This window comes from Panthera leo, chromosome D4, assembly GCF_018350215.1.
Source record: "Panthera leo isolate Ple1 chromosome D4, P.leo_Ple1_pat1.1, whole genome shotgun sequence".
Lineage (NCBI taxonomy): Eukaryota > Metazoa > Chordata > Mammalia > Carnivora > Felidae > Panthera > Panthera leo.
Window position 1 is genome coordinate 93,335,122 of NC_056691.1, and position 27,298 is coordinate 93,362,419.

Sequence of the window (27,298 nt, forward strand, 5' to 3'; positions counted from 1 at the left end):
CTCTCAGCTCTCGGTCCCCTCATTCCCCATGCCCCCTGTCCCCCCCCCCCCCAAGATCCCAGGCCTCCTAAGCCTGAAGTTCACTGCCCACTGAGGGAGGTAGCTACTTGTTCTGGGGCTCATGGGATCAAGACCCCCGCAGCAGGCTCATCCATGACAGCTTGGTTCCCTCCGATTTCAGTGACCTCAGGACGCTCCTGGTGGTGGACATCAGCCTCAAGGTTCCTCTGATGAAAGTTCCCAGAGGTGGGGCTGGGCCTGGCTAGTTCCCTGGGGAGATTGGGGGCGGTGGTGGTGGTGGTGGTGGTGGAAGCTTTCTGTCCCCACTGTGGGGACAGAGAGAGGGGAAGAAAGTACCCCATGCATCCCTCCTTCCGGGGCGGGTGAGGCCGCCCACAAAGGCTGACTGCAGGTCCTTTGAGGCCGTGAAGGACTGTCTGCCTGCTGCCCCTGCCCGGCGGTAACGCACCCTCCCGCTGGGACCATGGCCACGAGTAAACAGAGCCTTCGTTTGTGGATGCCTCCAACAGCTGCAGGCTGGGGCGGGAGGGGCAGGCGCCCAGCACTCCCACGGCCCCTGCCCAGGCTTCCCAGCACGTCTGGCCCTCTCTGCCCTGCATGGCTCCCGGCCACGGACCCCCACGGGGCCCAGGCCCCCGGGGCTGGCCCTGCTGCCCCATTAAGGCCCATCTCTGCACACTGTGGCAGGAACCGCTTTGGCTCAGGGTGGGGATCTGCAGGGCCTCCGCCAGCCAGCCCAGTGCAGCAGCAGCCACCTTGGTTCTTGGGCTCAAGCCTGAGAGCCACAGGGAGACTTGTGCTGTCTTGTTCCCGTGTCCATCTCACGGGGACAATGTGAAGGGCGAGGTGGACAAGCTGGTGTCTCAGAGCTCGGAGGCTCACACCTGGGCAGAAACACAGCCTCTGTTCCATCACCCATATGAAGCGGAGGTGCCACACTGAACTGTGGGCACGGGCCTTTTCCAGAAAGTGGGGATGTCAGGCCATACACCCTGGGGGAGAGCGATGAGAAGAGGCTTTGACAGACACCTCAAAGAGCAACCTCCCCCGGGCTTTGTACCACCCGCTGGCTCATGGTGGGGGGGGGGGGTGGGGGGTGGGGGAGACATCTGAGCTTCTCTCTTTCTCACCCGATTTGTGGGTTTATGACTGCCACAGAGCCGGGCCTTGCCGACTGCTGCTTGGGCAGCTGAGTTACTTTGCAGGGCACTGTGAGGAAACCGGGATGCCAGGCAGTGACCCTGTGCACAGCACCTGCTGGGGGGAGGGGGGGGAGGGAGACCCGTGAGCAACAGAAGCTAGGTCCACCTTCCGGGCAGGTATGTGGGGGAGGGGGCTGGTTCCCCAGGCCCCGCTGGGACTGACTGCTGACTCACCCTCCAGGCCAGGACCGCAATCCCGAGGAGCCCAGCTGCAGACCGCTCTCCAGGGGATGAAAATGCTAACCTCTGTGCCAGCACGCTGCTCGTCTCAACAATTTCATCCACAGTTCAGTTTCGGGCGTCGCATTCCATAATATGTTAAGGTCGCACGTATGCCACAGTAACGCGGAATCGCATACCGTTCGGTGTTATCCAAAGAAAGTGCGTTCTCCTTACAGAACATAACCAGGTATTGCCCCCCAACACCTCTGGGTCGGGAGACAAAGGAAGTGGGAAGTTCCCTGAGAAAACCAGAATCTAGGGAGGCTCCAGTGGCCACAGCAAGGGAGACAGTTCAAGGCTGACCAAAGGGTGTGATTCAGTTGTTTTAAAATGTTACAAAAACGTACGCAAATGCAGTTTTTAAAACGACTGATTACAAATGCGACCATATGTAATTTAACTGTTTTTTTCCTTCACAAACTACAGAAAAAGTAAACGCATTTGTCAAGCCCAGGTATGGGGGGGGGGGGGGAAGCGGGGACGGAGCGCCCGGAGATCGGGGGCCCGCCCTCGTCTCCACGCAGCTCTGTGCGCCCCTGGGGCCGAGGCACCAGGCGACCGGCGCGGGGCCAACTCGTCTCCACAACAAGTGCGCGCCGCGGCCAGGCAGGCCCCCGCCCTTCCCTCCCCTCCCCAGGCCCCGGGGCCGAGGCCCCACGTGCTCCCTCACCTGACCGCGACCGGAGCGGGCGTTGGGACGGAGGAGGGCAGCCCGGGACCGCCAGGCCTCGCCCACACGCTCGTCCCGGCGCCGCCCCCGCCCCCGCCCCCGCCCCCTCGTTTCGTTCCCCGGGGTCCTAGGCAGCCTTGCCGGAGAAGGCGCTCGGCTGGCCCGGCCCGCGCGCTCGCCCCCCGGGGCTGCAGTCTCCTGCACGTGTGCGCGCGCGGCCCGCAAGGGCACAGCCCTACGCCGCCGCCCCACCTGCGTTTCCCGGGGCGCGGACCGCGGACTGCGCCCACCCCTCGGCCCGTCCGGCTGGCCCTCCCTGGGGCGATAAGTCCCAGCCCGCGCCCGCAGCCCGCCCCCGGAGCCCGCCCCGCCCGCGCGCGTCCCCGCGGCACTGCGGCGGTTACCAGGACGCTGGCCCTAGGTCGGCGTGCTCTCCGGAGCCAGCCAATGAGAGGACAAATCAATCATTTGAAACACCCAATGGCCAGAGTACTGCAGCGCGAGGGAGGGGTTTTTGATAGGGAGAGCAGAGACCGAGGCTGACCAATGAAGAGCGAACGGCGGTGGGAAGGTGGGTGTTAGGCGGTTGGATTGACGGGAAACACGGCCAGTCAAACCAGGATGTTTGCCAGCCTCGTTCTCGCGGCCCAATACGAGGCTGGCGGAGGCGGGTGCGACGGATATATAAGCGTTGGCGGAGCGTCGGTTGTAGCACTCTGCGCGCCCGTTCTTCGGCTCTTGCGTCCGTCCTTCCGCCCGCGCCGCCGCCGCCGCCGCCGCCATGAGGGAGATCGTGCACCTGCAGGCCGGCCAGTGCGGCAACCAGATCGGCGCTAAGGTGGGTAGTGGGGCGCACGGGCCCCGGCGCGGGTCTCCCGGGCGGGTGGGCGGGCGGCGGAAAAGATGGCGGCAGCGGGCCGGTGGGCGGACGGCGACCCGCATTGCGGCCCGGCACAGGGTCGGGGCCGGGGCTGCGGCGCTGGCCCCCGGGGACGGATCTGGAGGCGGCCGCGGGGTGGCGGGGGAGGGGAGGGCCGCGCCCATCCGGGGCGGGGCCGACTCCGGGCCCCGCCGGCGTGACTCAGCCTCGGCCCGGCCCGCCGGCGTCTCTCGCAGTTCTGGGAGGTGATCAGTGACGAGCATGGCATCGATCCTACCGGCACTTACCACGGCGATAGCGACCTGCAGTTGGAGCGGATCAACGTGTACTACAACGAGGCCACCGGTGAGACACCACGCCCCTTTCCTAACTCCTTCTTGCCTCCCCCGCGGCCCTTCTCTCGCTGACGTTCTCTTACCCTTCCCCCCCCCCCCCCCCCCCGTCCCAGGTGGCAAGTATGTGCCCCGAGCTGTGCTCGTGGACCTGGAACCGGGCACCATGGATTCCGTGCGCTCGGGACCCTTCGGTCAAATCTTCAGGCCAGACAACTTCGTTTTCGGTGAGCCGCGGTAGGGGCTGGGCGGCTCAAAGGTCAAGGGGTGCCCAAGGTCACCGCCGTCGGTACCGCAGAGCTGAGATCCTGATCCACTCTGCCCCCTGAGCAGACGCTAGCGTCCGTGGACACCTTCCTCCTCTCCCTGGAGTCAATCTCCTCGTAAAGCGGCTTTGGGAGGGAGGCCCAGCTGTCCACCCGCAGGGAAGGAGTCAGCAGATGTAATCTTTCTGCTACAAACGTTGAATTGCAGGCAGTGGAAGCTGTGTTTGCAGCTCATCTGTCCTTGAGAATTGGCAGGGGCCGCCTGTGGGAGGGGATGGCTTATTGTTAAGCCATCTTGGCTTGATTCCTAACTTAATTTTTAATCGGGTAGGCTCTTAACCTTCTGGCTTGGGGGTCCATTTCCTCTACCTGCAGGTTGAGTTCACACCATGTTATTTGGGGTTTTTTTGGCACGGGTGACCAGTGGGGACCACATGCCCGGCAAAGAGTGACTGGCTGCCTTCTTACAGGTCAGAGTGGTGCCGGGAATAACTGGGCCAAGGGGCACTACACGGAAGGTGCAGAGCTGGTCGACTCGGTCTTGGATGTCGTGAGGAAGGAGGCCGAGAGCTGTGACTGCCTGCAGGGCTTCCAGCTGACCCACTCCCTGGGCGGGGGCACCGGGTCTGGGATGGGTACCCTCCTCATCAGCAAGATCCGGGAGGAGTACCCCGACAGGATCATGAACACGTTCAGTGTGGTGCCCTCGCCCAAGGTGTCGGACACGGTGGTGGAGCCTTATAACGCCACCCTCTCGGTCCATCAGCTCGTAGAGAACACAGACGAAACCTATTGCATTGATAACGAGGCCCTCTATGACATCTGCTTCAGAACCCTAAAACTGACCACTCCTACCTATGGGGACCTCAACCACCTGGTGTCAGCCACCATGAGCGGGGTCACCACCTGCCTGCGCTTTCCCGGCCAGCTCAATGCTGACCTGCGCAAGCTGGCTGTCAACATGGTCCCCTTCCCCCGCCTGCATTTCTTCATGCCCGGCTTCGCCCCACTGACCAGCCGAGGCAGCCAACAGTACCGGGCCCTGACGGTGCCCGAGCTCACCCAGCAGATGTTCGATGCGAAGAACATGATGGCTGCCTGTGACCCCCGCCACGGCCGCTACCTGACCGTGGCCGCAGTGTTCAGGGGTCGCATGTCCATGAAGGAGGTGGACGAGCAGATGCTGAACGTCCAAAACAAGAACAGCAGCTACTTCGTCGAGTGGATCCCCAACAACGTGAAGACCGCCGTCTGTGACATCCCGCCCCGGGGGCTGAAAATGTCCGCCACCTTCATCGGCAACAGCACGGCCATCCAGGAGCTGTTCAAGCGCATCTCGGAGCAGTTCACGGCCATGTTCCGGCGCAAGGCCTTCCTGCACTGGTACACGGGCGAGGGCATGGACGAGATGGAGTTCACCGAGGCCGAGAGCAACATGAACGACCTGGTGTCCGAGTACCAGCAGTACCAGGACGCCACGGCCGAGGAGGAGGGCGAGTTTGAGGAGGAGGCAGAGGAAGAGGTGGCCTAGAGCTGACACCCGGTAAAGCACGCGGAAGCTGTGTGAACTCTTTATTCGCTCACGGTCTGTTCTCTGATAGCCATGTCTCTGTGTGCACTTGCTCTTTTCCTTGTCTTGACGTCACATGCTGTACAGACGCCACCATTAAAGCATTTTCATAGTGTCTGGTCTCGCCTCTCCAGTTCCTTCTGATAGGCTTTGCGGGTGCTGTTGCCAAACGTCATTGCGTAGTTGTCTTGCATGGCTGCAAGGGGAACACCGCAGCTGAGCCCCAGCCTTGCCCACACCCAGGTAGGGCATTCAGAGGGCTACCCTGGGCATCTGCCTCCTGAAGATGGGCTTGGCCTGTCCACACTGAACCTCTGGAGGACCAGCGTGGTCTGGAAGCAGCCAGCCTCTGGCTTTGAGTAAGGGGCTGAGCCCTTTCCACGCCAGGGGGGATATGAACCCTGGGATCGTACCGCTGGCTCTGTGCCAGTGGTACAGCGTGGGTAGGGGACCCCAGTCACCCAACTCCTTCCTGGAGCAGCCTGGTCACTCTGCCCTTGTTGAGCAGGTGGGGGGGGGGGGGTGTCTGTTGTGTACTCACATGGTATAAACCCCATGTAGAAAGGTATCAGGCCCTTGCTGTTATAGATGGTGTTGCTGGGCCAGTGTGTTCTGGGCAGCCTTTCACCCAGGGCACAGATGGGATTTTTGATCAGGAACTGTGGAAACAGGCAGGTGCTGACGTGCTGCCTTCACCAACCAGTAAGTGCGACGGGTAATGGAGGCTGGGCTGGTGATCTGAGAAGTGGCTAATGCTCCCAAGGTCTCTTCTGCCCTGCCTTCTCCCCACAATGCTGGGGAGTAGTGAGCCTAGGTCTGGTCAGAAGCATGAGGGGGAGCAGCCTCTTTGGGCCAGGCAGTCCCCCCTCCCCAGGCCTCTGAGGAAGCCTGCCCTCCACAGTCCCCTCTGGGGAAGCCGGCTGAGCCTTGGCCATGCTCCTGCCTCCCGGGAGGTGCGGACACCACCTTGCGGGCCATGATGGGCATTTGGGAGCAGGCCCAGAGATGACGTCCTCGTACCTGATTCTTGTCAAACTCGTCCATAGCCTGTGTGACACCATCGCAGTAATTCACCCCCATCACCCAGGCAAAGCGAGGGACAAAGCCAGCATAGCCTAGGGGATGGAGTCATCAGGGTCCTGCCCCAGGTCCCCTCCACCTTTCTCTGGGCGTACCCACCTGTCCCCAGGTATGTCAGGGAAGTCTGTTGGGGCTCCTTCCCTAAACGTCAGTTTCCCGTTGGGGCCGGGCGGCAGTGGGTGGGCTGGAGCATCCCACCTTGGGAGAGGCTGGGCTCTAGGAAACCGCTGTCAGGGCAGGAGCATGGGTGGGGGCAGACCCACCGGCAGCCCTCCTCATTTGCTCCCCCTCATCCTGCCTGGGCTCCTTAGAGCCTCGTTGGGGGGTGGGGCGGGGCGGGAGTGTGCTCGCACCCAGGCCCTGGGCACCCACCTGAGATGGCTTTGCGTTGGATCAGGTTGGGGTGGTCCAGCTGGGGCAGCCTGTGAAACCTGCCCACATCCAATGTCTCCTGCTGGTGGGCTGGGGGTGGGTGTTCATCCCTCCTGCAGTGGTATAGCTGGGATGGGAGTGGGGCAAGTCACTGCCTCAGCCCCACCTGCGTCTGGCAGGGGTGAGGCTTGATCCCAGCACATCTCCCAGTTACCTGGGCCCGCTCAGGGGCCTCGTGGACAGGGGAGGCGCTCTTCCAGCCTTCCTCACCGTATGCCAGCCGCAGGCCTGGGTGTCCAAAGTCTCTGGAGTCCCCCTTCCTGCCTGGTGGGCACGGAGGGTAAGGCGGGTAGGGCATGAAGCCCGCAGGCCGCAGGACCTGCCTGGATACATTCTCTGCCCCCGACGGCCCCTCCTGGGCATTCACCTCCTGGGGTGGGAACCGGCCCAGGATCTCAAAGTTCTTGTAGGGCTTCAGACCTATATGGATAGGGTGAGTGTGAGTGATGGCACCCAGGAGGGTGGGCCTGGGACAGGCAAGACTGGTGGCGGAGGGCTCACCGGTGTAGTGGGGGATGTAGGGCTCAGTCAGGTCGCGGCAGGGGATCAAAGGTGGCTTGGACTTGCTGAAGTCCTCGATGAACTTGGGCTTGGATATGGGGGACAACACCGAGCAGGGGCTCTTCCTCACGCTGGGGTCTGTGAGCAGCTGCGCTGTGGTGCGCCCGTAGGTGTTCCCCACCTGGTAGCGCAGCTGCGGATAGAAGCCGGCATAGCTGCGGAGGGAGGAGGAGGAGGGCCAGTGGGCAAGGGCAGGGCCCTTGTGACAGGGTGTGGATCCAGCCTGCCGGCCACAGGCAAAGGTACCTGACCTCACAGAATGGGAATCTCAGTAGCAGCTGCTTTCAGGGGCTCTTGAGGCTTGGATGGGCGGCACAGGCCAAGCACTGACAATAGGTCTGCCCCACCGGTGAGACGCAGTCTTATCACCACCAGACTGCCGTCCATTCTCTACCCAGCCACCCACGAACAAGGAGCTTAAAGATGAGGGAACGGGAAGGGGTTGGGGGGTGGGGCGCGCCTGGGTGGCTCAGTCGGTTAAGCGTCTGACTTCGGTTCGGGTCATGATCTCAAGGTTTGTGAGTTCTTTCGCATCGGGCTCTGTGCTGACAGCTCGGAGTCTGGAGCCTGCTTCGGATTCTGTGTCTCCCTCTATCTCTGCCCTTCCCACACTCACACACTCACTCTCTCTCTCTCTCTCTCTCTCTCTCTCTCTCTCTCTCAAAAATAAACATAAAAAAAAAAAAAAGATGAAGGAACGGGGATTCTGCCCCTTTGAAGCATTTACAGGGATGGTGACAGGTCCCAGAACCAGACTGAGGCACAGCCCAGTCTACACAGTGTGGTATCCCGGGAAGGCATCACTGACTTTGGCCCCCCGGGAGGCCAGTAGCCAACTGTATGGAGCCAGGATTTGAAAAGCAGGTGGGAGGGCTGCTGGTAGGAGGTAACGGCTGGGCTGAGTGTCCTTGAGAGATAGGAGTAGTGCAGGCATTGCAGTGCAGGCCCCGAATGGGGGTAGCGGTGGGGCCTGTATGATCACCCAAGGAAGGCAAATTGTTTTCTTTCAAAAAATTGTCAAAGGTGTGGGGGCGCCTGGGTGGCTCAGTCGGTTGAGCGCCCGACTTCGGCTCGGGTCATGATCTCACGGTTTGTGGGTTCGAGCCCCACACCCGGCTCTGTGCTGACAGCTCGGCGCCTGGAGCCTGCTTCCAATTTTGTATCTCCCTCACTCTCTACCCCTCCCCTGCTCATGCTTTGTCTCTCAAAAATAAATAAATGTTTCAAAAGTGTTTTTAAAAACTGTCAAAGTGAATGCAGAATTGCTAGTTTGAGAGATAAGCAGGACTGAGGCAAGAAGGGTAAGAGCCCTCTTCTGTATCACCTGGCCTGATGTTTGCCCAGAACCATTGTGGAAAGTCGGGTCTGACTCCTTTCTGGATTCTTTTTTCTTTTCTTTTCTTTTCTTTTCTTTTCTTTTCTTTTCTTTTCTTTTCTCTTCTCTTCTCTTCTCTTCTCTTCTCTTCTCTTCTTTCCTTTCCTTTCCTTTTCTTTTCTTTCTCTTCTTCTTTTTAATGTTTGTTTATTTTTGAGACAGCACAAGCAGGGGAGGGGCAGAGAGAGGGGGACAGAGGATCCGAAGTGGGCTCTTTGCTGACAGCAGAGAGCCCAGTGTGGGGCTTGAACTCACTCAACTGATTGAGCCACCCAGGTGTCCCAGACTTTTTTCTTTCCCGTGGATGTGTGTGTGTGCGTGTGTGTGCGTGTGTGTGCGTGTGTGTGTGTGTGTGTGTGTGTGTGTGCGTGTGTGTAGGTGTGCACATATATTCCAGAGAGGGCTTACTTTTACTTTAGTTTTTACCTTGGGGGTACCGAGTAAGGCAGCCTGACAGCCTGGCTGGTCAGTTTACTCCGGATGCTTATGTCTTTCTAACATGCAGCATTCTATGGAGTGAGGGTCCGGAGTTTGTTCGGCCAGCCTCTGCCAGCTGCTGGGCCGTGCCCAGTTTTCTGCTCTTAACAGACCTGTTGGCCATCTGCTAGGGCTCTCAGCACAGTGCTAGAGGGGAGGGGAGGCCTGCGCCCCTGGCAGCCCCGCCCTACCACTCCTGCCCCAGGCCTCTCCGGGGCCCTGGGGCTTCGTCCCCACTCCCTGGAGACCAGCTTCTGTGCCGTCTTCACAGGTGGCCTTGAGCCCTTCCCCTGCTGCCCTCCCCCATCCTCTGCAGACCCCAGACTCCCCCGGGGCTCCAGCACTTACCCAGGGATATAGTGAGGTTCTGGCGTGAAGAGGTTGTGTTTCTGAGTAGCTGTCATCTTGCCTCAATAGCGCCTTTGATGGCTCCAGCCCCTTTCAGTGTCTGACTCCCTTCCCTGAGAGGAGTCCCTGTTGCCCGGAAACCATTGTGAAGAGGCCTGCCACTGTTGGGCCCTACCTGGGCCGGGCCCTTCCTTAACCCTGTGAGTGCTCCCATCTTACAGGCGGGACGCCTAGGCCCAGACAAGCAACAGGCTAAGGAGGTGTCACACTGAGGTTCCCTGGGCTCACAGAATTGGGACAGCTGTCTTGGGCCTGTCAGGAAGTGTGGGGCGGAACGAGGCCTGGACTCTTGCTGCCCCCAGGAGGCCAGCAGCCAGCTGAAAAGTAGCTTCCCCACCCAAGCCCACTCCTGAGACCAGAGGCTCTGGAAGCTTCACGGGCATCGTGGGAAGCCTCGTCCGGGGGTTTCTGAGCTTCAGAGCTGTTGCGACTCTGTCCTGGAGAGCCTTTCCCCTGGAACTGGGCACTGTCTTCCATTTTAAACAATTCCTGATGTGATTTTATTTTGTTGTATAGGAATGACTTTCCAACTATAAAAACAAAGGAAGGTACCAACCAAAGAAGAAATCAGCAGATTCTAGTACCTGTTGAAGAAAAAATACTCAAAGGCAGACTACGAATTGGGAACAAAGATTGCAACGAGTGTTGTGGACAGACATGTACGAGTATAGAAACTTTATAAAACAAAGACAAGAAAAATTAGTGCAATGATAGAAAAATGCCCATGTAATGAACATCTTAAGACCCCAGAGTCTATACACAGAAGACTGAACCTGAAATAAACACTGCTGAGGTCTGATGTTGGAGGTCTTTGATGCTCATTGCCAGCAAGGTCCCAGGCACTGTCCAGACAGCACCTGGAATACATATCACATCCACACAAGACACTACGATCTTTGACGGGGCGCTTCCACTCGTAGGAATCTATCTACTCCAAGGAATGACTGACTGAGCTGAAGACATCTGTGCTGTGTCACCCATCACAGTAACAGGTGTTACAGGGAGCAGTCAGAACTAACCCAAATGTTCAGTGCTTTGTTAATAAAGCTCCACCTACAGCCACTGTCAATTATGCTCTCAGAGAACACTGTACAAGGGAAGGGCCCTGAGCACGGGTTGTGAGCCCCTCACCCTAAGGAAACACATGTTTCCTCAAGCAAGTCTCCATTTGTCCGTGTGTCCCTCCATCCGGAGCACCTCTGGAGGCCAGGCAGGGTCAGTGCTGGATGGAAGGGATCAGGAGAGAAAGAGACTGGGTCTAGGTAGGGTGGGCCTGGAGGATAAGATGTTCCTGACTGGGCCCTGTCTGCACCGATTAGGTCAAGAACAGGGCTGGGGCTGACAGGCTGGTCAGTTGCAGAGGGCACAGCAAGGGCCATGGTGCCCAAGCAGGCTCGCACTCATTTGGGCTTATTGTTCCTTTGCATTTCAGCCTGAGCAGCCCCATTCATCTGTGACACCTGACAGCCTCTGTGCTCCTAAGCGGAAGACGGGCCCCCACATCTCCGTACTGCCTGGCACCCGCGTAGCCACCAGGCAGCTCCAGTCCCAAGACAGCCTCTACGGTCAGCATGGTTCACCCAGGCCCACCTGCCATTACTTTTCTTTTTTGAGGCTGGGTTTCCAGTAGGAGCCCCTCCTCCTCCAGGGAGTTTCCCTGGATCCCTCCACCCTACCCCCCTACTGCCTCATTCTGGATGGCACTGCACAGCTGGGCATCCCATAGCACCCACCTCTCCTCATCCCTGTGCGGAGGCCTCGGTCCTCCCAGAAGCCCTGCTAAAGTGGACCCCGGCTCTCCAGGGGACCCCCCATTCTATGAGAGGAGAGGGTTGGGATAAGAAGGGAGAAGAGAGGAAATGAGGCCAAGCCAGGAGTCACTGGGGCCGACTAGGGGTCCTCCTGGCCAAGGCTGACACCAGGGTGACCCACCTGGCAGGCCAGGGGAGGGGCCCCTCAGAGGGGCCCCCTGGGGCAGTCCCTCCAGGGCTGGGCAGTGTTCCTTCTCCAGGGAGTCCCTGGCAATGGAGGCCGGGGGTGCCCATTGACTGGCCAGTGAGGTCACAGAGCTCTGAGGTGTCCCTGGGGAAGGGAGCAAGACACTTTGAGGATGAATTTTGACCAGAAGGCTGTGAAATTCCTGGCAAATTTTTACATCAATGGAGGCAAACACTGGACCCATGGCCCCCTGAGGCAGAAGACACTTGTGCCATACCAGTAACTTCCCAGGGAGCCGTGGGTGGGCTTGGGTGTGTGTGTGGGGGGGGAGCAGCCCAAATGCAGTGGCTGTTGGACTGGTTGGATGGTGCTTGTCTCTCTCCCTTATAGGCCCAAGGCCTGTGTCTTGTTGCTGGGCCCCCCACCAGGGGCCGCCTGGGAGGAGATGTGGACCCCTGGAGGGCAGGAGTTCCCACCTGGCCTCGGGATGCAAATGAGTCCCCCCCAGGAGCGTCCCCCTATCTGCACCCAGAACCTGAAGGAGCTGTGTGAGTAAGGGTCCTGGCTACCCCCTACCTCCGTCTGGTCTGGGGAGGCGGGCGGGGGGTGGGGGTGGGGGGGAGGCGCCTGTGGAGACTCTAGGCCCAGAGCTTGCTTCCTGCCAGTACTGGAGCGGCGCCCACCCATCGTGACCGACCTGCAGATCCCCGGCCCCACCAAGTACCAGGTGCCCGATGCTTCAATACGCGAGTGCTCCCCACATCCCCACTTCAGCATCGGCCGCAAGCACTCCACCCGCGGTGCGTGGCCCCTCCCTGCGCCCCTCCACACCGCTCGCCCCCTACCCTGGGAGTGGGGCGCCGGCTACTAGCCTTCCCTTCCCAACCACGCTGCCGCTACTGCAGAGGGCGGTGGCCGCAGGGCGTGGCAGACAGCGTGGTTCCAGAGCGAAAGCCCCTTCACACAGAAAGTCGACTTTAACCAAGAGCAAAAGGTGGCGGGCCGGCAGGACAGGTCCTGTGGGGCGGGCTGGAAGATGGGGGCCTGAGAGGGGCGGGGCCTGGGGGCGTGTCGGAGGAGGAGCCTGTGGGGGCGCGGAAGGGGGGGTCTGCGGGGGGCGGGGCTTCTGGGGCGGGGGCTGTGGGCGCGGGCCGGAGGAGGGGTCTGTGGGGCGGGATTGGCTGGTGGGGGCGAGGCCTGTGGAGAGCGGGCTGGAGGAGGGGCCTTTGGGGGCGGGGCTTGTAGGGCGGGCGGGAAGGGAGCCCGAGGGGGCGAGGCTTGTGGGGGCGGGTTGGAGGAGAGGCCTGCGGGGGCGGGGCCCGTGGGGGTGCGCGGAAGGGGTCTGGGAGGGGCGGGGCCTATGGGGGCGGGTTAGAGGAGGGGCCTGCGGGGCGGGAATGGGCTGGTGGGGGCGAGGCCTGTGGAGGGCGGGCTGGAGGAGGGGCCTTTGGGGGCGGGGCTTGTGGGGCGGGCGGGAAGGGGGCCCGAGGGGGCGAGGCCTGTGGGGGAGGGTTGGAGGAGAAGCCTGAGGGGGCGTGGATAGGGGACCTGTGGGAGGGCGGGAGGGGCCTGCAGCAGCCTCTTTCCCCTCAGTGGCCATCGCCCGCGGACTATCAACCACTCAACCGGCCTGCCTGCCCGGCCTTCAGCTTTGGGGGCCGCCGCCCCGCCTCCAAGACAGTTGAGGCCCGCTCCCGGCCGGGGCTGCTGCGGGCCGGGGGTGCGGGTTACCGTGCCCAGCCCCGGCTCCAGGCCCCTCCTCCGGCCCCGGGGGGCGAGAAGCGCCCAGGCCCCAACACCTACGACATCTCTCCTGGGTGCCGGCTGCAGAGCCACCGCCCGCCCGCCTTCTCCATGAGCCGTTCACCTGCGTTCGCCTCCTGGATCAGCTCCTGTAAGGAGGCTTCTGATGACAGAGGCCAGGCCCTGGGAGCAGGACGGGGGACTCAGCCTGTGGGGAGCTGGGAGCTGGCGCCGCAGCTTGGGTGGGGCTCCCGCCTTCTCTCCGCAGCCCACACTCCCGGCCCAGCTGCCTACCATGTGGAGGATTGCTATAACTCGCGCTTCCCCTCAGCACCTGGGGTGGTCATCCAGGGCGTGCGAAGACCCAAGCGCCATGACACAGGACCCTTCTGCACGCTGTAGCCCCTGCTGGGCTCAGCCGGCCGGCCGGTTATCCGCGGAACCCTGGTCTCCCCGGGGGGGCCCCAGCTTGGCCTTCTGACTCTCTGGGCACCTCTGATGCCCCCTCCTGGCCGGCCAATCCCTCTGTGAGCTGCGGACAGCAAGGAGGGCCCAGCTGGAAGCCCTCACCTGCCCACCCCCTTGCCACACAGAGATGCTGTTGGTTCTTTCCAGCTCTGTTGTGTCTTTCGTGAGCTGTCCCACGGATGTGGCCTGCTGCTGACCTGCCACGTTTGGCTTTCCTCAGCCAGGGGTCTCCCTTTGCTTCCCCTTCAGTGCTCTCTTCTCTAGGGTGGGTGGGGTGCAGCCTGGGACTTCCTGGTGGGGGACGGGATGGGAGGGAGACCTGTGGGCAGTACAGGACACCCTCATCTAGCTGTGCTACCTGGCAGACTGGTGCAGCTGCCAGCCCACCCAAAGCCTGCCCAGCCACCAGGGAGGACCCAGGGGACCAGCTTGCCAGGGCCTGGCTCTACATCCTTCAGCTCCTGACCAAAGACCCTATGAACTCGCCTGGGGCTGTGCGGGCCACGCCACAGCCAACAGACTTCCTGGGCCTTCACTTGTTAGGGCCCTGCGCTTGCCCACGGCAGCAACCTGCCCTTCTACCGAGGGGTTGTCGCCAAGAGTGCCTCCCTCCAAGGGCCTCACTGCAGCCGGTGGTGACTGCACCAGTTCCTCCAGGGATTCCCCCCTATGCCACCCAAGTCCTGGGCCAGAGCTTGACCCCTTCAAAAAGGCACTGCAACAGCTGCTCCTGTGGTGTGGACATCGCCCCATTCTGCAGGGGGGCCAAGGCCCAGGGGGTCTGAATGCAGCCCACCTGTGACCTCTTCTAGGGCTTGAGTGCCAGCACCCCTGGGAATCGGAGCAGTGGGACTGCAGATGGCCGTCCCAGGGCCCCGGGCTGACCAGCTCAGGCAGCAGGCAACAGAGACAGAGCTGTGAGAGTCCTGGTCTTGGGAACTTGGCTCAGGGGGCTCTGCTTGCTGCTGCGCCACTGGCAACCCCTAGTGCTCAAAGTCAGAAGTGGGACTAGCAGGAAGGATGGAGCAATCCCCTGTAGCTGGGCTGAGGAGGGAGGGCTTCCTGGAGGAAGCAGTAGAGGAATTAACTTTCAAAGATGATCAAGGGGCGCCTGGGTGGCTCAGTCGGTTGGGCGTTCGACTTCATCTCAGGTCATGATCCTGCGGGTTCATGGGTTCGAGCCCCACATCGGGCTCTGTGCTGACAACTCAGAGATTGAAGCCTGTTTCAGATTCTGTGTCTCCCTCTCTCTGCCCCTATCCGGCTCACGCTCTGTCTCAAAAATAAACATTAAAAAGAAAAATCAAGAGTTTGCTGGGCAATGTGAGGGAATTTCTAGCAGGATAAACCTCAGAAGCCAACGCACACAAAAAGGGAGAGGGTGTGATGTTTGGCGTGGCCAAGCTTGGGAGGATACAGGGCTGTTCGGATGAACGGAGGTGAACTGGTGAGGTGAGAGCCTGCAGAGGGCTGACTGCTGGGTCCAGGGGCTTGCATACTTAGCAAGGAGGAGCCGAGGGAGGGTGCAGACCAGGCAGTGGCCACTGACTTCGTGTGAGCTTCTTGCGCTGCAAGGGACAAGGGACACCATGACAGCTGAAACTTGAATTCGCAGTCAGGATGGACACCTCAGCCTGAGGGCCCACCACCTTGGGTGAACTTGGGGTTAGATGCTCATGGTGATGAGTATAGCCATCCTTGGTCATGATACCACTTTGCCCCCAGGTCTCTTCCTAGGTCTCTGTTAGGCACCTCTGGAGGCACACTTAGATTTGAGTCGCATTTGCAACAACCCTGTGCTGTGAACTTCATCCCTGTCCGGGTTTGACAAGGAGGGAGTCAAGTTCCAGGGAGAGAGAGGGTCGAGCACCTGGTGAGGCCCAGGGGCAGGGAGCTTCCAGGGCCGAATGCTCCTTTCCTTGAAGCAAAACTATTTTCACAGTCAAAAGGCTGCTGTGAGGTCAACAGCAGGATTGTTCATGGTTATAAACATAAAATATACTTGGTTAAAATGTCAGTGCTCAAATTCATAAAGCAGGCCAACCCCGCCGGCAGCACCCCTTCTCCGGTGTCCAGCCCCCTTCCCCGGTTCCCCCACCCTCAAGTGCCCCGCAGCACCCCGCTGTGCCCCCAGAGGAGGACGAGGTCAGACGCAGCACACGCCTCGAGGTCCGGCCGCAAAAGAGCGGCGGGCTGGTGCCTCGGGGTTGGGGTGGGGCTCAGGTGGGCGGGATTCCCGTCGACAGCCAGCGCCGCGCCCGAGCACAGCTTCCGCTCACGTCCTCTGAGCTTGGAGCCGGGCGCGACGCCGCTCCCAGGAACCTCTGCGTGGCGGTCGCAGTGTTTCCCGGGGACCGGTCGGTCGGCGGACCCGGCCTCGCAGGGCGGAAGTGGGCGGCTGCGGTGCCCGCGGAGCCGCGCTGCGGGCGGGACCTGGCCGAGCTGGAGGGCGCCGGGGAGCGGAGCTCGGGCGGTCCCCGAGGCCCGAGCGAGCGGACTTCGGGGGGACCTGCGGCGACCGCGCCGGCGCCAGGGGAGCGCGGCGGGGATGGGGCGCCGAGCCGGGCGGGCGCCGGGGCCTCGGCCATGTTCGCGGGGCTGCAGGACCTGGGCGTGGCCAACGGCGAAGACCTGAAGGAGACGCTGACCAACTGCACGGAGCCGCTCAAGGCCATCGAGCAGTTCCAGGTGGGCCCCGGTGGGGAGGCCGGCGATCTGGGCGTGAGTCCTGCCGGAGGCGCGGGGGAAGTGGGCAGATGTCCGTCCCGCGGATGGAGGAAGCGGGTGCCCTGAGCTGGTTCCCCGCTGATGGACATCTGGTTGGGTACCGGGGTTTGCCGTTATGTATATATATACCCTGGTTTGCAACCAGGGCTGCTGGGAGGCATCCTTGCCTTCTTAGGTACTCAAGGCATCCGGGGTGCTGGCCAGGTGTAGCAGCGACCGAAGTTTCTGTTGTCGCCTCCCCATGAGCCCAGCCCAATAAGTAAAATCGACCCCCCACCCCACCCCCCGGCCTCTGTTTCCTCAGACAGAGAATGGCGTGCTGCTGCCCTCCCTGCAGTCGGCCTTGCCTTTCTTGGACCTGCATGGGACACCTCGGCTGGAGTTCCACCAGTCGGTGTTTGACGAGCTTCGGGACAAGCTGCTGGAGCGGGTGTCCGCCATTGCCTCAGAGGGGAAGGCTGAGGAAAGGTAGGTGGGCAGGTGACATGTGCAGGCCCCTTCCCAGCCTTGGAACGGACTCAGCAGCACTTAGCGTCCCCTTGGCTACACACCCCCGCTCGAAAAGGGGGCCTTTACTCGAGTGCCCCGCCCGTGGAAACCTATACCCTCATCTGTCATCTGTCTGGGGACAGACAGCTGCTTCAGACTGGGTCCTGTGCTGCTCCTTTAGTCACACGAGCCTTTCCAGGTATAAGAAACTGGAAGATCTTCTAGAAAAGAGCTTTTCTCTGGTGAAGATGCCGTCCCTGCAGCCAGTGGTGATGTGTGTCATGAAACATTTGCCCAAGGTAAAAACCGTGGGCCCACATGCTCAGGGCGCTCTCTGCACGAGCCCTTACTTGGGGACATCGCGCATGTGCTTCGTCAAGCTGGCACCTTAGCTCTGGGGGGGGGGGGTCCCCCCTGAGCTGCCTGCCCAAACCCCGAGCAGCCCTGGGGCATGTTCTCTGTGCTGGCTTTTCCCTGACAAGCCACACGGAGACTGATGCCTGGTGTGTGAATAGGGTTGTGGGACCCATGGCGACTCGGCAAGAACTGTCTGTGTTCAGCTTGGCTGCTTACATCTGCTGGGGCCTGGGGTCGTCCAGTCACAGGCATCCCTGTTGGTGGGTCTGGGTTGAGGTGGTTTCTGCTGGGGGAGCTGAGGCCTCCTGACCCGTCTTGAGGGAGATCCCTGGGGCACAGGTGCGGCTCACAGGTGGCCGATACGGTCCTGTAGGTTCCGGAGAAGAAGCTGAAGCTGGTGATGGCCGACAAGGAGCTGTACCGGGCCTGTGCTGTGGAGGTGAAGCGGCAGATCTGGCAGGACAACCAGGCACTGTTTGGCGACGAAGTTTCTCCGCTCCTGAAGCAGTACATCCTAGAGAAGGAGAGTGCGCTTTTCAGCACCGAGCTCTCCGTCCTGCACAACTTCTTCAGCCCTTCCCCAAAGACGAGGCGCCAGGGCGAGGTGGGGCACGGGGCCCCCTGACCACCCTCTTTCCCACCCCCGTGCACATTTCAGTCGTTGTGCCCCTGGGAGGGGTGGGCTTGTACGTGTGGTTGGGGGTCTTTGTGATGTGGTGCCTAACGTGGACCTCTCTGGTTTTATGTCCTTGGTGCTCTGTGAGTCGGCAGGCCTTTCTGGTTAAGTTCATTGTGTCGTCCTGGCTCTGGGAAATTTTCTTTTTTTTTAAAGATTTTATTTTTAATACTTTTTATTTGTTTGTTTGTTTGTTTTTTTTTTTTGAGAGGGAGAGAGAGCACGAGTGGGGGAGGGGTGGAGAGAGAGGGAGACACAGAATGTGAAGCCGAAGCAGGTTCCAGGCTCTGAGCTGTCAGCATAGAGCCCGATACGGCACTCGAACCCACAAACTGTGTGATAATGACCTGAGTCAAAGTTGGACGCTTAAGCAACTGAGCCACCCAGGCACCCCTAAGGATTTTATTTTTCAGTTATCCCTGCACCTAACGTGGGGCTCGAACACACAACTCTAAGATCAAGAGTCCCGTGCTCTTCCACCTGAGCCAGCCAGGCGCCCGTCTTTTCTTTCTACGTCGGATCCGTTCCTCACTCCGACGAGCGAATGCTTCTTGAGTTCTGATTTCCCGCCATAAGTGCCTGCACCCTTCGGTGACTCTGGGGGTCAGGCTGTTTGCTGGGGGCACTTGCAGTTTGTAAGGGAGCAGATGCTCCGCAGTAAATGTCACATGCTGGGCACCCAGAGGAGTGGAGGGTCGAGGCATGAGGTCACAGAGCAAGGCAAGGCAGAGCCGGGCAGCTTGGGTTCTGGGGGTGAGGGAGAGGAGCCAGGCTGGGGTGTGAGCACAGGCTCTGAAGGGGAGCAGGCTGGCCGTGTGGGAAGACAAGGCTGATGTGGCTGGAACCAAGAGCCAGCAGGTGAGTGTGTGTGCGGCGGGGGGCGGTGAGCTCGGGAGGGCCGGAGGCCACCGTGGACACTTTGGCTTTTTGCAGTGAGTTGGGGGCCACTGCAGTTGCCTGACGTGCTCCGGCACGACGGCCTAACGGTGGAGGCCGCCAGGTCCAGGTCGAGTGGTGCGGGGCCGTCTTGCTGGTTCCTTGTTCAGCTTTCTCGCCTGGGGTTGTGTGTTTGGTTGAAGTGGGATCTGACCTAAGGCTTTCTCCCCAAACCTGGCCGGTGGTTGCGGCGATACTTCCCGCCTGTGGTCTCTTGCTGCTCTTGTCGGCCTGGGTCCTTCCCACCTGTGCGTCCTTCACCACTGCGGGGGCGGGGGTTGTAGCAGGTGTGTGTGGCGCCCACGGTCCTCAGGGTGTGGGTCGGCCACTAGGGCCACAGCTCCGTGCCCAGCGGCCTGCGCCTTGCCTCCCGTTCGCGGCGAGGTGGGCCTGGGCTGTGGTTAGGGCAGGCACGTGTCCGCTCTCGTCCACACCGGAGCTGCCCGCGTGCTGAGATGTGGGTTGTGCTCCGGGTCCGCTCTGTGCGTCAGGGTCCCTGAGGCCTGCTGAAGAGGCCTTGCTGGGGGCCCTCGAGGTTGCCTGGCGGGCGCTCACTGCTTCTGTCCCTGCTCCCCCCCTGCACGCACTGTGTACAGCCTGGTGGCTTTTGGGGCGCTGTGGCGTCTCTTACCCCAGCTCGTCCTGTCTGCTTCCCACCATCAGAGCAAGAGGCCTGGCTCCTGCTCACGGTCGCGCGGTGAGCCGTGCTCCCTCCCGCTGGTGGAGGCTGCCGGAGACTTCCGCGCGGGGTGTGGGCTGCAGAGACGGGTGGTCCCTGCCGAGGAAGGGGTACAGGTGCTCGACATGGGAGGACGCAGGGAGCAAGGCAGCCCTGGCGGGGCTGCAGTGGCCAGCGTCTCTCACCGGTGCCCCAGTCTCCTGTGCCAGCTGATGGGCAGCCCTGGAGGCTGGGGTCCTAGGCCGATGGCCTCTCGGGGTCTGTGGGATCCAGGGTTGCCACCATCTGACACAGAGCTGGCGTCTCGTGACAGAGGAGACTCTGGGTACGGCCCGCACAGGAAGGAGTAGGGTCGGGCTGGGGCGGTCCTGCCCCCGTGGCTGTCGTGACCCCGAGGCCGGGTCTCCTCCCCCAGGTGGTGCAGAAGCTGACGCAGATGGTGGGGAAGAACGTGAAGCTGTACGACATGGTGCTACAGTTCCTGCGGACCCTCTTCCTGCGGACCCGGAACGTGCACTACTGCACGCTGCGGGCCGAGCTGCTCATGTCCCTGCACGAGCTGGACGTCGGGGACATCTGCTCCGTGGACCCCTGCCATAAGGTGGCGTCCCGCCCGCCCCGCCCCCTTCCCTCCGGCTCCTCCCCTTCCCTCCGGCTCCTCCCCTTCAGGGCTCTGGCCGCCCACCCGGCCACGAGCCGTGTGCCAGCCCCCACACCCCCTCTGCTGCCCAGGCTTAGGGGCACCTGAGTCAGAGCCACTGGCCCCGCGTCTGCCGTATTCGCCTGCTGTTTATTCCCCTGCTGTAGCCTTTTCTGGTCTTTCCTGGGCCGCTGTCCCTCCCCTGCTCCAGAGCCCTCAGGGGCCACTTGTGTGCTCCAGGGATGGGGCTTTCTGTGCCGCTGTTGTCTCCCGCACGGATGCTGTGCAGCCCCAGACAGCGTTAGGTCCGGGGGGCTGCGCGGCATCAGGGTCCCGCAGTGGGGGCTGCCAGGGAGACCCCCTTGAGAACAGAGCACAAATACCGCCTGCTCCGAGCACCACCTGGCCTGCTGGGGATGTGGGACCTCAGGCCCGTGTGCCTTTGCGCCGTACCGGGCCCGGACCACGTGAGGCTGCGGGTCCTGTTGCCGACGTGAGGCTCGGGGTGGTGGCTGCAGCTGAGCGGTGACCACGGGAGCCGTCTGGAGGCCGCGGTCTCTGACCGTGTCCCGGCTGTGCTTCCTCCCCACAGTTTACTTGGTGCCTGGATGCCTGCATTCGTGAGCGGTTTGTGGACAGCAAGAGAGCCCGAGAGCTGCAGGGGTTTCTTGACGGCGTGAAGAAGGGGCAGGAGCAAGTCCTAGGGTAAGGGTCAGCCTTGTGCCGGTGCCCCCAGCCCCCAGGGTCCTGTCCACAGGTGTCCGGATGAGCAGGCTGTGTCTGCAGTTGCTTCCAGTGTGGTTTAGAGCTGCCTTGGCGCTCGTGCACACGGCTGAGACCTTGCTGCTGGGGCCGAGGCTATCAGAGTTTCGGTGAGCCGGGGCCTGACTGCGTCCGGGGTGGGTGGTCAGCGCCGTCCCAGGGCCGCTGCGCTGGCGGGACCGGCTCTGTCGAGCTCTCTTTTGCAGCTCTTTCTCTCTGCGACCATCTCTGTGGGGCCCTCGTGAGCTCACGGCATCGGGGGCAGGTCCTCAGAACCAAAACGGGGGCTTAATTTTTTAAAAAACTTTTAAAGCCCTTCAGTATTTTGAGCAAGTTAAGGATAAGTTGCAAACATCAAGTTTTTGGGCCGAAGAAGCACAGGGCAGTCGGGTGGGTGGGCTTGCTCTGTGTGGAGGGCCCTTCCCCCCAGGACAGCGGCCAGGGCAGCCCGCCCGTGGCCGCGCCGTGTCGAAGCAGTGTGCTCATCCTCACAGGGACCTGTCCATGATCCTGTGTGACCCCTTTGCCATCAACACCCTGTCGCTGAGCACCGTCAGGCACCTGCAGGAGCTGGTCGGCCAGGAGACCCTGCCTAGGGTGAGCGCGGCGGCTGGCTGCACGCTGCCTTCTGGGTGGGTGTGTGGCCAGGCCCGTGCCGGCCGAATGACAGCACTCCCGATGGGCGGTGGGTGCCGTGGGGGCTACGGGGGAAGCCGAAGGGTTTGGCCGTGGCACAAGGGCCCTGCCAGGCAACGAGTGATTTCAGTGGAGGGGAGCCTTGGGTGAGCACGTGCTGAGGCCTTCGTTTTCCCACAGGACAGTCCCGATCTTCTGCTGCTGCTCAGGCTGCTGGCGCTGGGCCAGGGGGCATGGGACATGATTGACAGCCAGGTCTTCAAGGAGCCCAAGATGGTAACGGGACGCGGGTGGGATGGTTTCCACCGCTTCCTCCTTCCTCGAGAGGGTCTGTGGGGCCTCGGGAGATCAGCAGGGCGGGGTCTCGGGAGGTGGGAAGGAGGGACAGGCCCTCAGGCTGGCTGATGTCAGAAAAAGGTGGATTCGAGGGAGGCGGGCGAGGGGCGGGGTCCCTGCAGGACAAAGGTGGGGCTGTGCCCGACCGCTCCTGGGTCTTCTCTGGCCTAGGAGGTGGAGCTCATCACCAGGTTCCTGCCCATGCTCATGTCCTTCGTGGTCGACGACCACACCTTCAACGTGGACCAGAAGCTGCCGGCTGAGGAGAAAGCCCCGGTTATGTACCCGAACACGCTCCCGGAGAGTTTCACCAAGTATGGGCCCCGTGGGCACGGGTGGGCGTGCCGCGCCCCCGCCCCCCAGCTCCCCACGGAGGCTGTGCGGAGGGCGTCGCCCAGGGGTGACCTGTCCTCGCCGGGCGCGCAGGTTCCTGCAGGAGCACCGCATGGCCTGCGAGGTGGGGCTGTACTACGTGCTGCACATCACCAAGCAGAGGAACAAGAACGCGCTCCTGCGCCTGCTGCCGGGGCTGGGTGAGTGCGGGCAGGCGGCCGTGCCGGGCCCCGGGCTCCTGCCCTGTCCCAGCACTGAGGGGCTGGCTCGGCGCGCTTCTCCGTCTTTGTCTTCTGCAGGTGGTTCTGGTGCAGGGGTGGGGGCAGCTCAGCTTGGGAGTTTCACGGACAGCCTTCGCCATTGTCACCGTTTGCGAAAGCATCTTTTTGGCTGTGGTGGAGAAGCTACCGTGATTTGCTCCTAACTGGCGAGGGAGGTGGAGCCCCTCAAGGCCTCAGACGATTGAGAGAGCTCACCCCCGACGGTCTCTGGCTATGTGGGGCCAGGGGGCCGGTTGCTTCATGGTGGGGCCTGAGTGGACCCCTTCAATAGTAAGCTGCAGGTGGAGGCAAGGAGAAGGGTGTTGGGGAGCACCTGGCCTTCCCACGCTTGCCCAGACCCAGGGGCCTCTGCTGGCTCGGCTCACGTCTGGGGTGTTGAGGCTGCTTCATAAGGATCCTGCACGTTCCCGGCCAAGTGCATTTCTGGGTCACTGACACGTCTGAGGGTGGTGCCCGTGTTACATTTCCCGTGTTTTCTTTAGGAAGGAAGCTATTTGTGCATCTCACTTCGTATCTAGTTTCCATGTACGTGAACGGCACGAACTTATTTTCTTCTCGCTCTGGAGGCCGGAAGGGTGAAGCGAGTGTCCCGGGGCTACAGACAAGGTGTGGGCGAGGCTGGCTCCTTCCGGAGGCTCTGGGGAGAATCTGCCTCCTGGTCTCCTCCAGCTTCTAGGAGCCGCCTGCATCCCGGCTCCTGACTTTGTCTCGCGGTTCACCCTTCCAGCTCCTCCCGCCCGCATATCCCTCTGAGTCTGGCCCCCTGCCTCCCGCCTCCCTGTGATGCTGTCGGGCCCACCTGGGTCACGCGGTGTCGTCTCCTGTCGTAGGGCTTCTTTCCACGTGAGGTAGCATGTCCACATGTAGACGTGTCACAGGGCCACAGGGGCTGGAGCCTGGAGACTTCCAAGGGTGCCGTTCGGGTTTGTCTCATCGTTCCAGTTCATTTCAGTGCCTTTGTTTCCTTCTCGTGTCTAACGGTGTCAGCCAGAAGCGGGGTGTCCTGCCTGCGTCGGGAGCATCCGGTGAGGGAGCGCGCCTCCCTCCCTGCCTCCCACACTGCACCGGTGTCTCCCAGCCACGCGCTGCTGCCCGGGGCGCTGGGCCTCAGATCTTTCCTTGTGCTCAGGATGGGTACGCTGTCCTCTTCTGTCATTGCCGGGTGCCAGTAAGATCAGATGTCAGTTTTAAAAATTCCTTTCTGTTTATTTTTTAGCTTTTTATCGTGGGGGTTTTTGATGACGTTACAAGCAAAGAGCGCAGCGTGGTGAAGCCCAGTGCCTCTCACCTGCTGCATGGGGGTCCGTGTGCGCCGCTCGTCCCCCGGATGATGGTCTGGACGTAAACCCACGGAGGACTTGACGGGTGTCTCTACAAAAGAATGGTGCTGTGGTCGCGTCTGGGTCCAGGGCCCGACGGTGGCCACGGATCTCTCGTTGTCACGTGACATTTGATGTGGGTGGTTAGTTCAAGTCAGGGCTCCAACTAGCGTCTCCCCTCCACCCTCGTGTCCCCTTGCTGCCTTTCGTGTTTCTCCTTGTCTGGAGGGTTCTGTGGGAAGGGTTGGAACCAGGGCATTTGTTTCCCATTAGGGACTTTGCTGGCGGTGTTCCCTGGGGTGGCGACCGTGCCCTTGCCTGAGTGTCCTGTAAAGTGCCCCCGGCTGTGAGGTCAGCGGGGGCTCTGGTCACATGTGGTGGGAGCACAGCCCGGCTGCATCTGATGGTGCCCGGGCCTCCCCGTGGCATTCAGTGGCGCCTGGGGCTCAGATAGTGCCATGGTCACAGCTCCCTGTCAGCACTTCTCTAGTGGCTGCTGTGGCACTTGTGTCCCCATATGTGTCTCCCCCCCCCACCGTGACCTGCTGCCCTCCAGCTGGGTCGTCGGCCTTGTTTGCTGTGCACTCTGTCTCTGGTCATCGGTGAGATACGTTGGTAGTTAACCTTTGCTGATTATTTTAGGTTGTTTTGTTTTTGTTTTTTTTATTATTTTAGTTTTTGGAGTCTGTGGCTTCAAAAAATGAAAATCTTTCCTTCTGTTGTCTTTCTTGAACCACGTAGGTCGCAGTCTGGTAGAACTCAGGGGCCGGTGTCGTGGCTCTTTCCTGTTTCTTTTCTAGTTCCAGTCTGTTCAGTTTCTCCCTCTTCTCGAGTCCACTTAGTCCAAAGTCCCTTGGCCATGGGGCAGAACCACGGGCAGCAGGCTCCCGTGCCCTCCCCACCCCGACCCTCACCCCCACAGCCCTGCTTCTCTGCCTCCTCGTCGTGCAGGCCCCGGTTCCGGCTGCAGGAAAAACCGGGCACCCCGTCCTCAGGGGGCGCTGCTGCTCCGCGGCCTCCCCGTTCGCCCATCCAGGGGCGGGGGCGGCGGGCTGAGCGGGGCTGACGCCTGTGTTTGCAGTGGAGACCTTTGGCGACCTGGCGTTTGGGGACATCTTCCTGCACCTGCTCATGGGGAACTTGGCGCTGCTGGCCGACGAGTTTGCCCTGGAGGACTTCTGCAGGAGCCTCTTCGATGGCTTCCTCCTCACGGCCTCGCCCAGGTGCCCACCCCCCGCCTGCACCCTGCGGGGCTCGGGGCGCGCTTGTGGCACCTCCGGGGCGGGGGGGTCAGCGGGGAGGGGTCGGTTCTGGGCCCCGCCCACCCGCCGCGCTGCTGTGGCCTCTTCCAGGAAGGAGAACGTGCAGCGCCACGTGCTGAGGCTCCTCATCCACCTGCACCACCGGGTGGCCCCGTCCAGGCTGGACGCCCTGCGGAAGGCGCTGGAGCCCACGGGCCAGGTGGGTGCCCTGCCCATGGCCTATGCCGCCCGCCCCGCCCCCAGGCGGCCCCGGGGGGGAGGGGCTGCCCCGAACCACGCACTTTCCCCCCTGCAGAGCGGAGAGGCCGTGAAGGAACTTTACTCTCAGCTCGGTGAGCGGCTAGAGCAGCTGGAGCATCGGAAGCCCAGCCCGGCCCAGGCCGCAGAGACTCCGGCCCTGGAGTTGCCCCTCCCCGCCGTGTCCACTCCGGCTGGGCTCTGAGCCTTCACCTGGGGCTGCTTGGGACTGGGCAGGGCCCCCGGTGGGGCCGTGGCCGGCCAGGAGGAGCTCCCCTGCCATTGCAAGCACGGGACCCCCGTCTCTCCTGGGGGCGGGCAGGCCGCTAGGGGGGCTGGGGCTGGCCGAGCGGAGCACCCCCCACCCTGGGACCTCCTGCGCGTGGGGCCCCCTTCTGCGCCTCCGCCTCCCCACGAACTGGGTCCTGGGAGGTGTGTGTTGTCCACGGGAACGGGATCGTGTTTTCGCTCCTCGTGGGTCCCCGTCTGGTTCTGTGGAGCACGGCTCTGGGTCTGCTCTGCCCCTCCTGGCCGCTTGAACTCATTCCAGGCCGTGGAAGCTTCTGGCTGGTTGCCGCCTCGTGTTGTGGGAGGGGAGGCAGATTGGCAGTAGTTGGAATTAGGAAAAAGCCACCTGTTTTCCGTGGGGCGAGGGTGGGAGGGGGACAGATGCGGAGCCAAGGGGAAGGGGCGGGCCCAGCCTTGTTGGCACAGACGGGCAGAATCATGCAGTGTGCGGAGTCCGGTCATCTGCAGAACGAACCTGGCTTCCGAGGAGCGTCTGAGTGTTTCACCCGGGACCGGCTGGCTGACCGAGAGCCCCACAGGCAGGAAGTTGCTCCCCCACTGGCCAGCAGCGCCCATGTAGCAGGTGTGGCTGAGGAAAGCCCAGGCCACCGACTGGCTGCCCCAGTTTACCCTTGGAGGGGTGTGCTCCCTCTTAGTCGCACCCGCACTTGGCCAAGTGAGGGACTGTTGCACAGTGAGACTTTGACTTATGTAAATAAAAGGTGTTTGGGTAAATCCAGTGGGTGCGCTGTTTATGGGCACGCCTGAGGGGTGGATGTAGTATAAGTAGGCAGGTATCTTCTTAAGGACGTTTCTGCTTTGGGGGCCACGGTCTGGATGCTTGGCCCTGCCCCTGGGAGCAGGGGGAGACGTCTGTGGGTGCACGTGCTGAGGGGTAGTCCCTTTCCATTTTTTCCTTAGGAAGCAGAGATTCAGGCAGGACCCCAACCCCACCCCCCTATGCTGGGATCGTGGGGTGTGGGGAGGGCCTGGACAGTGTCCTCCCCCTCCCCCCCACTGGCCCCAGGAAGGCCGAGAGTACTGCCAGGCCACGTGGTGGGTAGGGGGCCCAAGGCCGCACGCACCTGCCCCTGCACAGAGGAGGGCAGCCGGTCCTGGGAGCCAGGCCCCAGGGCTGGATGGGAGGATGTAGAGAAGCAGTGACCCTGCCCGAGGGCACCAGACTGAAGGGCCGGCGGGAACATGCATCACCAGAGGCCTGGGAATCCCATATTCTGGAGACAGTGGGAACTCTCCAGCCCGTGACCAACACTTCCCTGATGCACGACGTGCCTGGTGCCACTGTGAGGCGAAGAAGAGTTAGGAGAGGGGACAGAGGCAGTGTGTGGGCAAAGGGAGGCTAAGGGGGTGAGGTTGAGGGACCACAGGCAGGACGGCCGAAGGGCTCGGGAACTGAGGGAGGCAGCACCAGACTAGCCGGACTGCTTGATGGGCCCAGTCTTAGGGAGGGCTGCAGACGGGTCTGGGCCCAGGAGAGGTGCTTCTGGGCTTAGAAGGGCCCAGCTCCGTCAGTCAGAATGAGAAGAGCAGAAGGTCATTCAGGAAGGCCGACTGTGCAGAGATGGGACTAGGGCGGGGGGCAGGGCCACACAAGCCCCCACCTGCCACTTCTTTGCCTAGGTCCTTTGTTCTTGGTAAGTTGTTCTTGGTAAATTTGCTCCCTGACCAGGACCC

The 27,298-nt window shown here is 61.9% G+C and overlaps 4 protein-coding genes across 12 annotated transcripts; 3 read left to right on the top strand and 1 right to left on the bottom strand.

The window, feature by feature from the left end:
- The first annotated feature begins 2,813 nt into the window (after nucleotides 1–2,813).
- On the top strand, nucleotides 2,814–5,278 carry TUBB4B (tubulin beta 4B class IVb). Its single transcript, XM_042912196.1, has 4 exons — nucleotides 2,814–2,953; nucleotides 3,232–3,340; nucleotides 3,444–3,554; nucleotides 4,064–5,278. The coding sequence occupies exons 1-4, from the start codon at nucleotides 2,897–2,899 to the stop codon at nucleotides 5,122–5,124; spliced, it is 1,338 nt and encodes a 445-aa protein (XP_042768130.1). The 5' UTR covers nucleotides 2,814–2,896; the 3' UTR covers nucleotides 5,125–5,278.
- On the bottom strand, nucleotides 5,149–11,333 carry FAM166A (family with sequence similarity 166 member A). 5 transcript variants are annotated; one of them, XM_042912204.1, is made up of 9 exons: nucleotides 11,230–11,323; nucleotides 10,270–10,353; nucleotides 9,437–9,562; nucleotides 7,177–7,391; nucleotides 6,830–7,095; nucleotides 6,616–6,742; nucleotides 6,184–6,278; nucleotides 5,705–5,822; nucleotides 5,149–5,359 (listed from the first exon to the last, which is right to left on the bottom strand). In XM_042912204.1, exons 3-9 carry the CDS (start codon nucleotides 9,490–9,492, stop codon nucleotides 5,271–5,273), a joined length of 966 nt encoding a protein of 321 aa, XP_042768138.1. In that variant the 5' UTR covers nucleotides 9,493–9,562; nucleotides 10,270–10,353; nucleotides 11,230–11,323; the 3' UTR covers nucleotides 5,149–5,270. The 5 variants fall into 5 exon arrangements, with proteins under 5 accessions (XP_042768138.1, XP_042768139.1, XP_042768137.1 ...); XM_042912205.1 differs by lacking the exon at nucleotides 10,270–10,353 and having other exon boundaries at nucleotides 11,230–11,333; XM_042912203.1 differs by lacking the exons at nucleotides 10,270–10,353; nucleotides 11,230–11,323 and having other exon boundaries at nucleotides 9,437–9,677.
- STPG3 (sperm-tail PG-rich repeat containing 3) lies at nucleotides 10,066–13,791 on the top strand. Of its 5 annotated transcripts, none has more exons than XM_042912201.1 (6): nucleotides 10,066–10,155; nucleotides 10,929–11,061; nucleotides 11,825–11,982; nucleotides 12,100–12,234; nucleotides 12,340–12,428; nucleotides 13,028–13,791. In XM_042912201.1, exons 3-6 carry the CDS (start codon nucleotides 11,880–11,882, stop codon nucleotides 13,577–13,579), a joined length of 879 nt encoding a protein of 292 aa, XP_042768135.1. In that variant the 5' UTR covers nucleotides 10,066–10,155; nucleotides 10,929–11,061; nucleotides 11,825–11,879; the 3' UTR covers nucleotides 13,580–13,791. The 5 variants fall into 5 exon arrangements, with proteins under 5 accessions (XP_042768135.1, XP_042768133.1, XP_042768134.1 ...); XM_042912199.1 differs by lacking the exon at nucleotides 10,066–10,155 and adding an exon at nucleotides 10,342–10,758; XM_042912200.1 differs by lacking the exon at nucleotides 10,066–10,155 and adding an exon at nucleotides 10,342–10,711.
- A 2,236-nt stretch (nucleotides 13,792–16,027) lies between these two features.
- Nucleotides 16,028–26,338, top strand: NELFB (negative elongation factor complex member B). Its single transcript, XM_042912195.1, has 13 exons — nucleotides 16,028–16,333; nucleotides 16,677–16,840; nucleotides 17,061–17,160; nucleotides 17,592–17,822; nucleotides 19,925–20,110; nucleotides 20,742–20,854; nucleotides 21,406–21,508; nucleotides 21,728–21,823; nucleotides 22,055–22,197; nucleotides 22,310–22,416; nucleotides 24,898–25,039; nucleotides 25,169–25,277; nucleotides 25,374–26,338. Exons 1-13 carry the CDS (start codon nucleotides 16,232–16,234, stop codon nucleotides 25,518–25,520), a joined length of 1,743 nt encoding a protein of 580 aa, XP_042768129.1. The 5' UTR covers nucleotides 16,028–16,231; the 3' UTR covers nucleotides 25,521–26,338.
- Nucleotides 26,339–27,298: the final 960 nt, after the last annotated feature.

Coding starts and splice junctions, on each gene's coding strand:
- TUBB4B (XM_042912196.1), top strand. CDS start 2,897: ATGAGGGAGATCGTGCACCTGCAGGCCGGCCAGTGCGGCAACCAGATC. Junction 2,954..3,231: donor GCAACCAGATCGGCGCTAAG/GTGGGTAGTGGG, acceptor CGTCTCTCGCAG/TTCTGGGAGGTGATCAGTGA. Junction 3,341..3,443: donor GTACTACAACGAGGCCACCG/GTGAGACACCAC, acceptor CCCCCGTCCCAG/GTGGCAAGTATGTGCCCCGA.
- FAM166A (XM_042912205.1), bottom strand. CDS start 9,492: ATGACAGCTACTCAGAAACACAACCTCTTCACGCCAGAACCTCACTAT. Junction 7,392..9,436: donor GAACCTCACTATATCCCTGG/GTAAGTGCTGGA, acceptor CTCCCTCCGCAG/CTATGCCGGCTTCTATCCGC. Junction 6,279..6,615: donor CCAACGCAAAGCCATCTCAG/GTGGGTGCCCAG, acceptor TCCATCCCCTAG/GCTATGCTGGCTTTGTCCCT.
- STPG3 (XM_042912197.1), top strand. CDS start 11,607: ATGAATTTTGACCAGAAGGCTGTGAAATTCCTGGCAAATTTTTACATC. Junction 11,714..11,824: donor AAGACACTTGTGCCATACCA/GTAACTTCCCAG, acceptor TCTCCCTTATAG/GCCCAAGGCCTGTGTCTTGT. Junction 12,429..13,027: donor ACTTTAACCAAGAGCAAAAG/GTGGCGGGCCGG, acceptor CTTTCCCCTCAG/TGGCCATCGCCCGCGGACTA.
- NELFB (XM_042912195.1), top strand. CDS start 16,232: ATGTTCGCGGGGCTGCAGGACCTGGGCGTGGCCAACGGCGAAGACCTG. Junction 16,334..16,676: donor AGGCCATCGAGCAGTTCCAG/GTGGGCCCCGGT, acceptor CTGTTTCCTCAG/ACAGAGAATGGCGTGCTGCT. Junction 21,824..22,054: donor TCTTCAAGGAGCCCAAGATG/GTAACGGGACGC, acceptor TCTCTGGCCTAG/GAGGTGGAGCTCATCACCAG.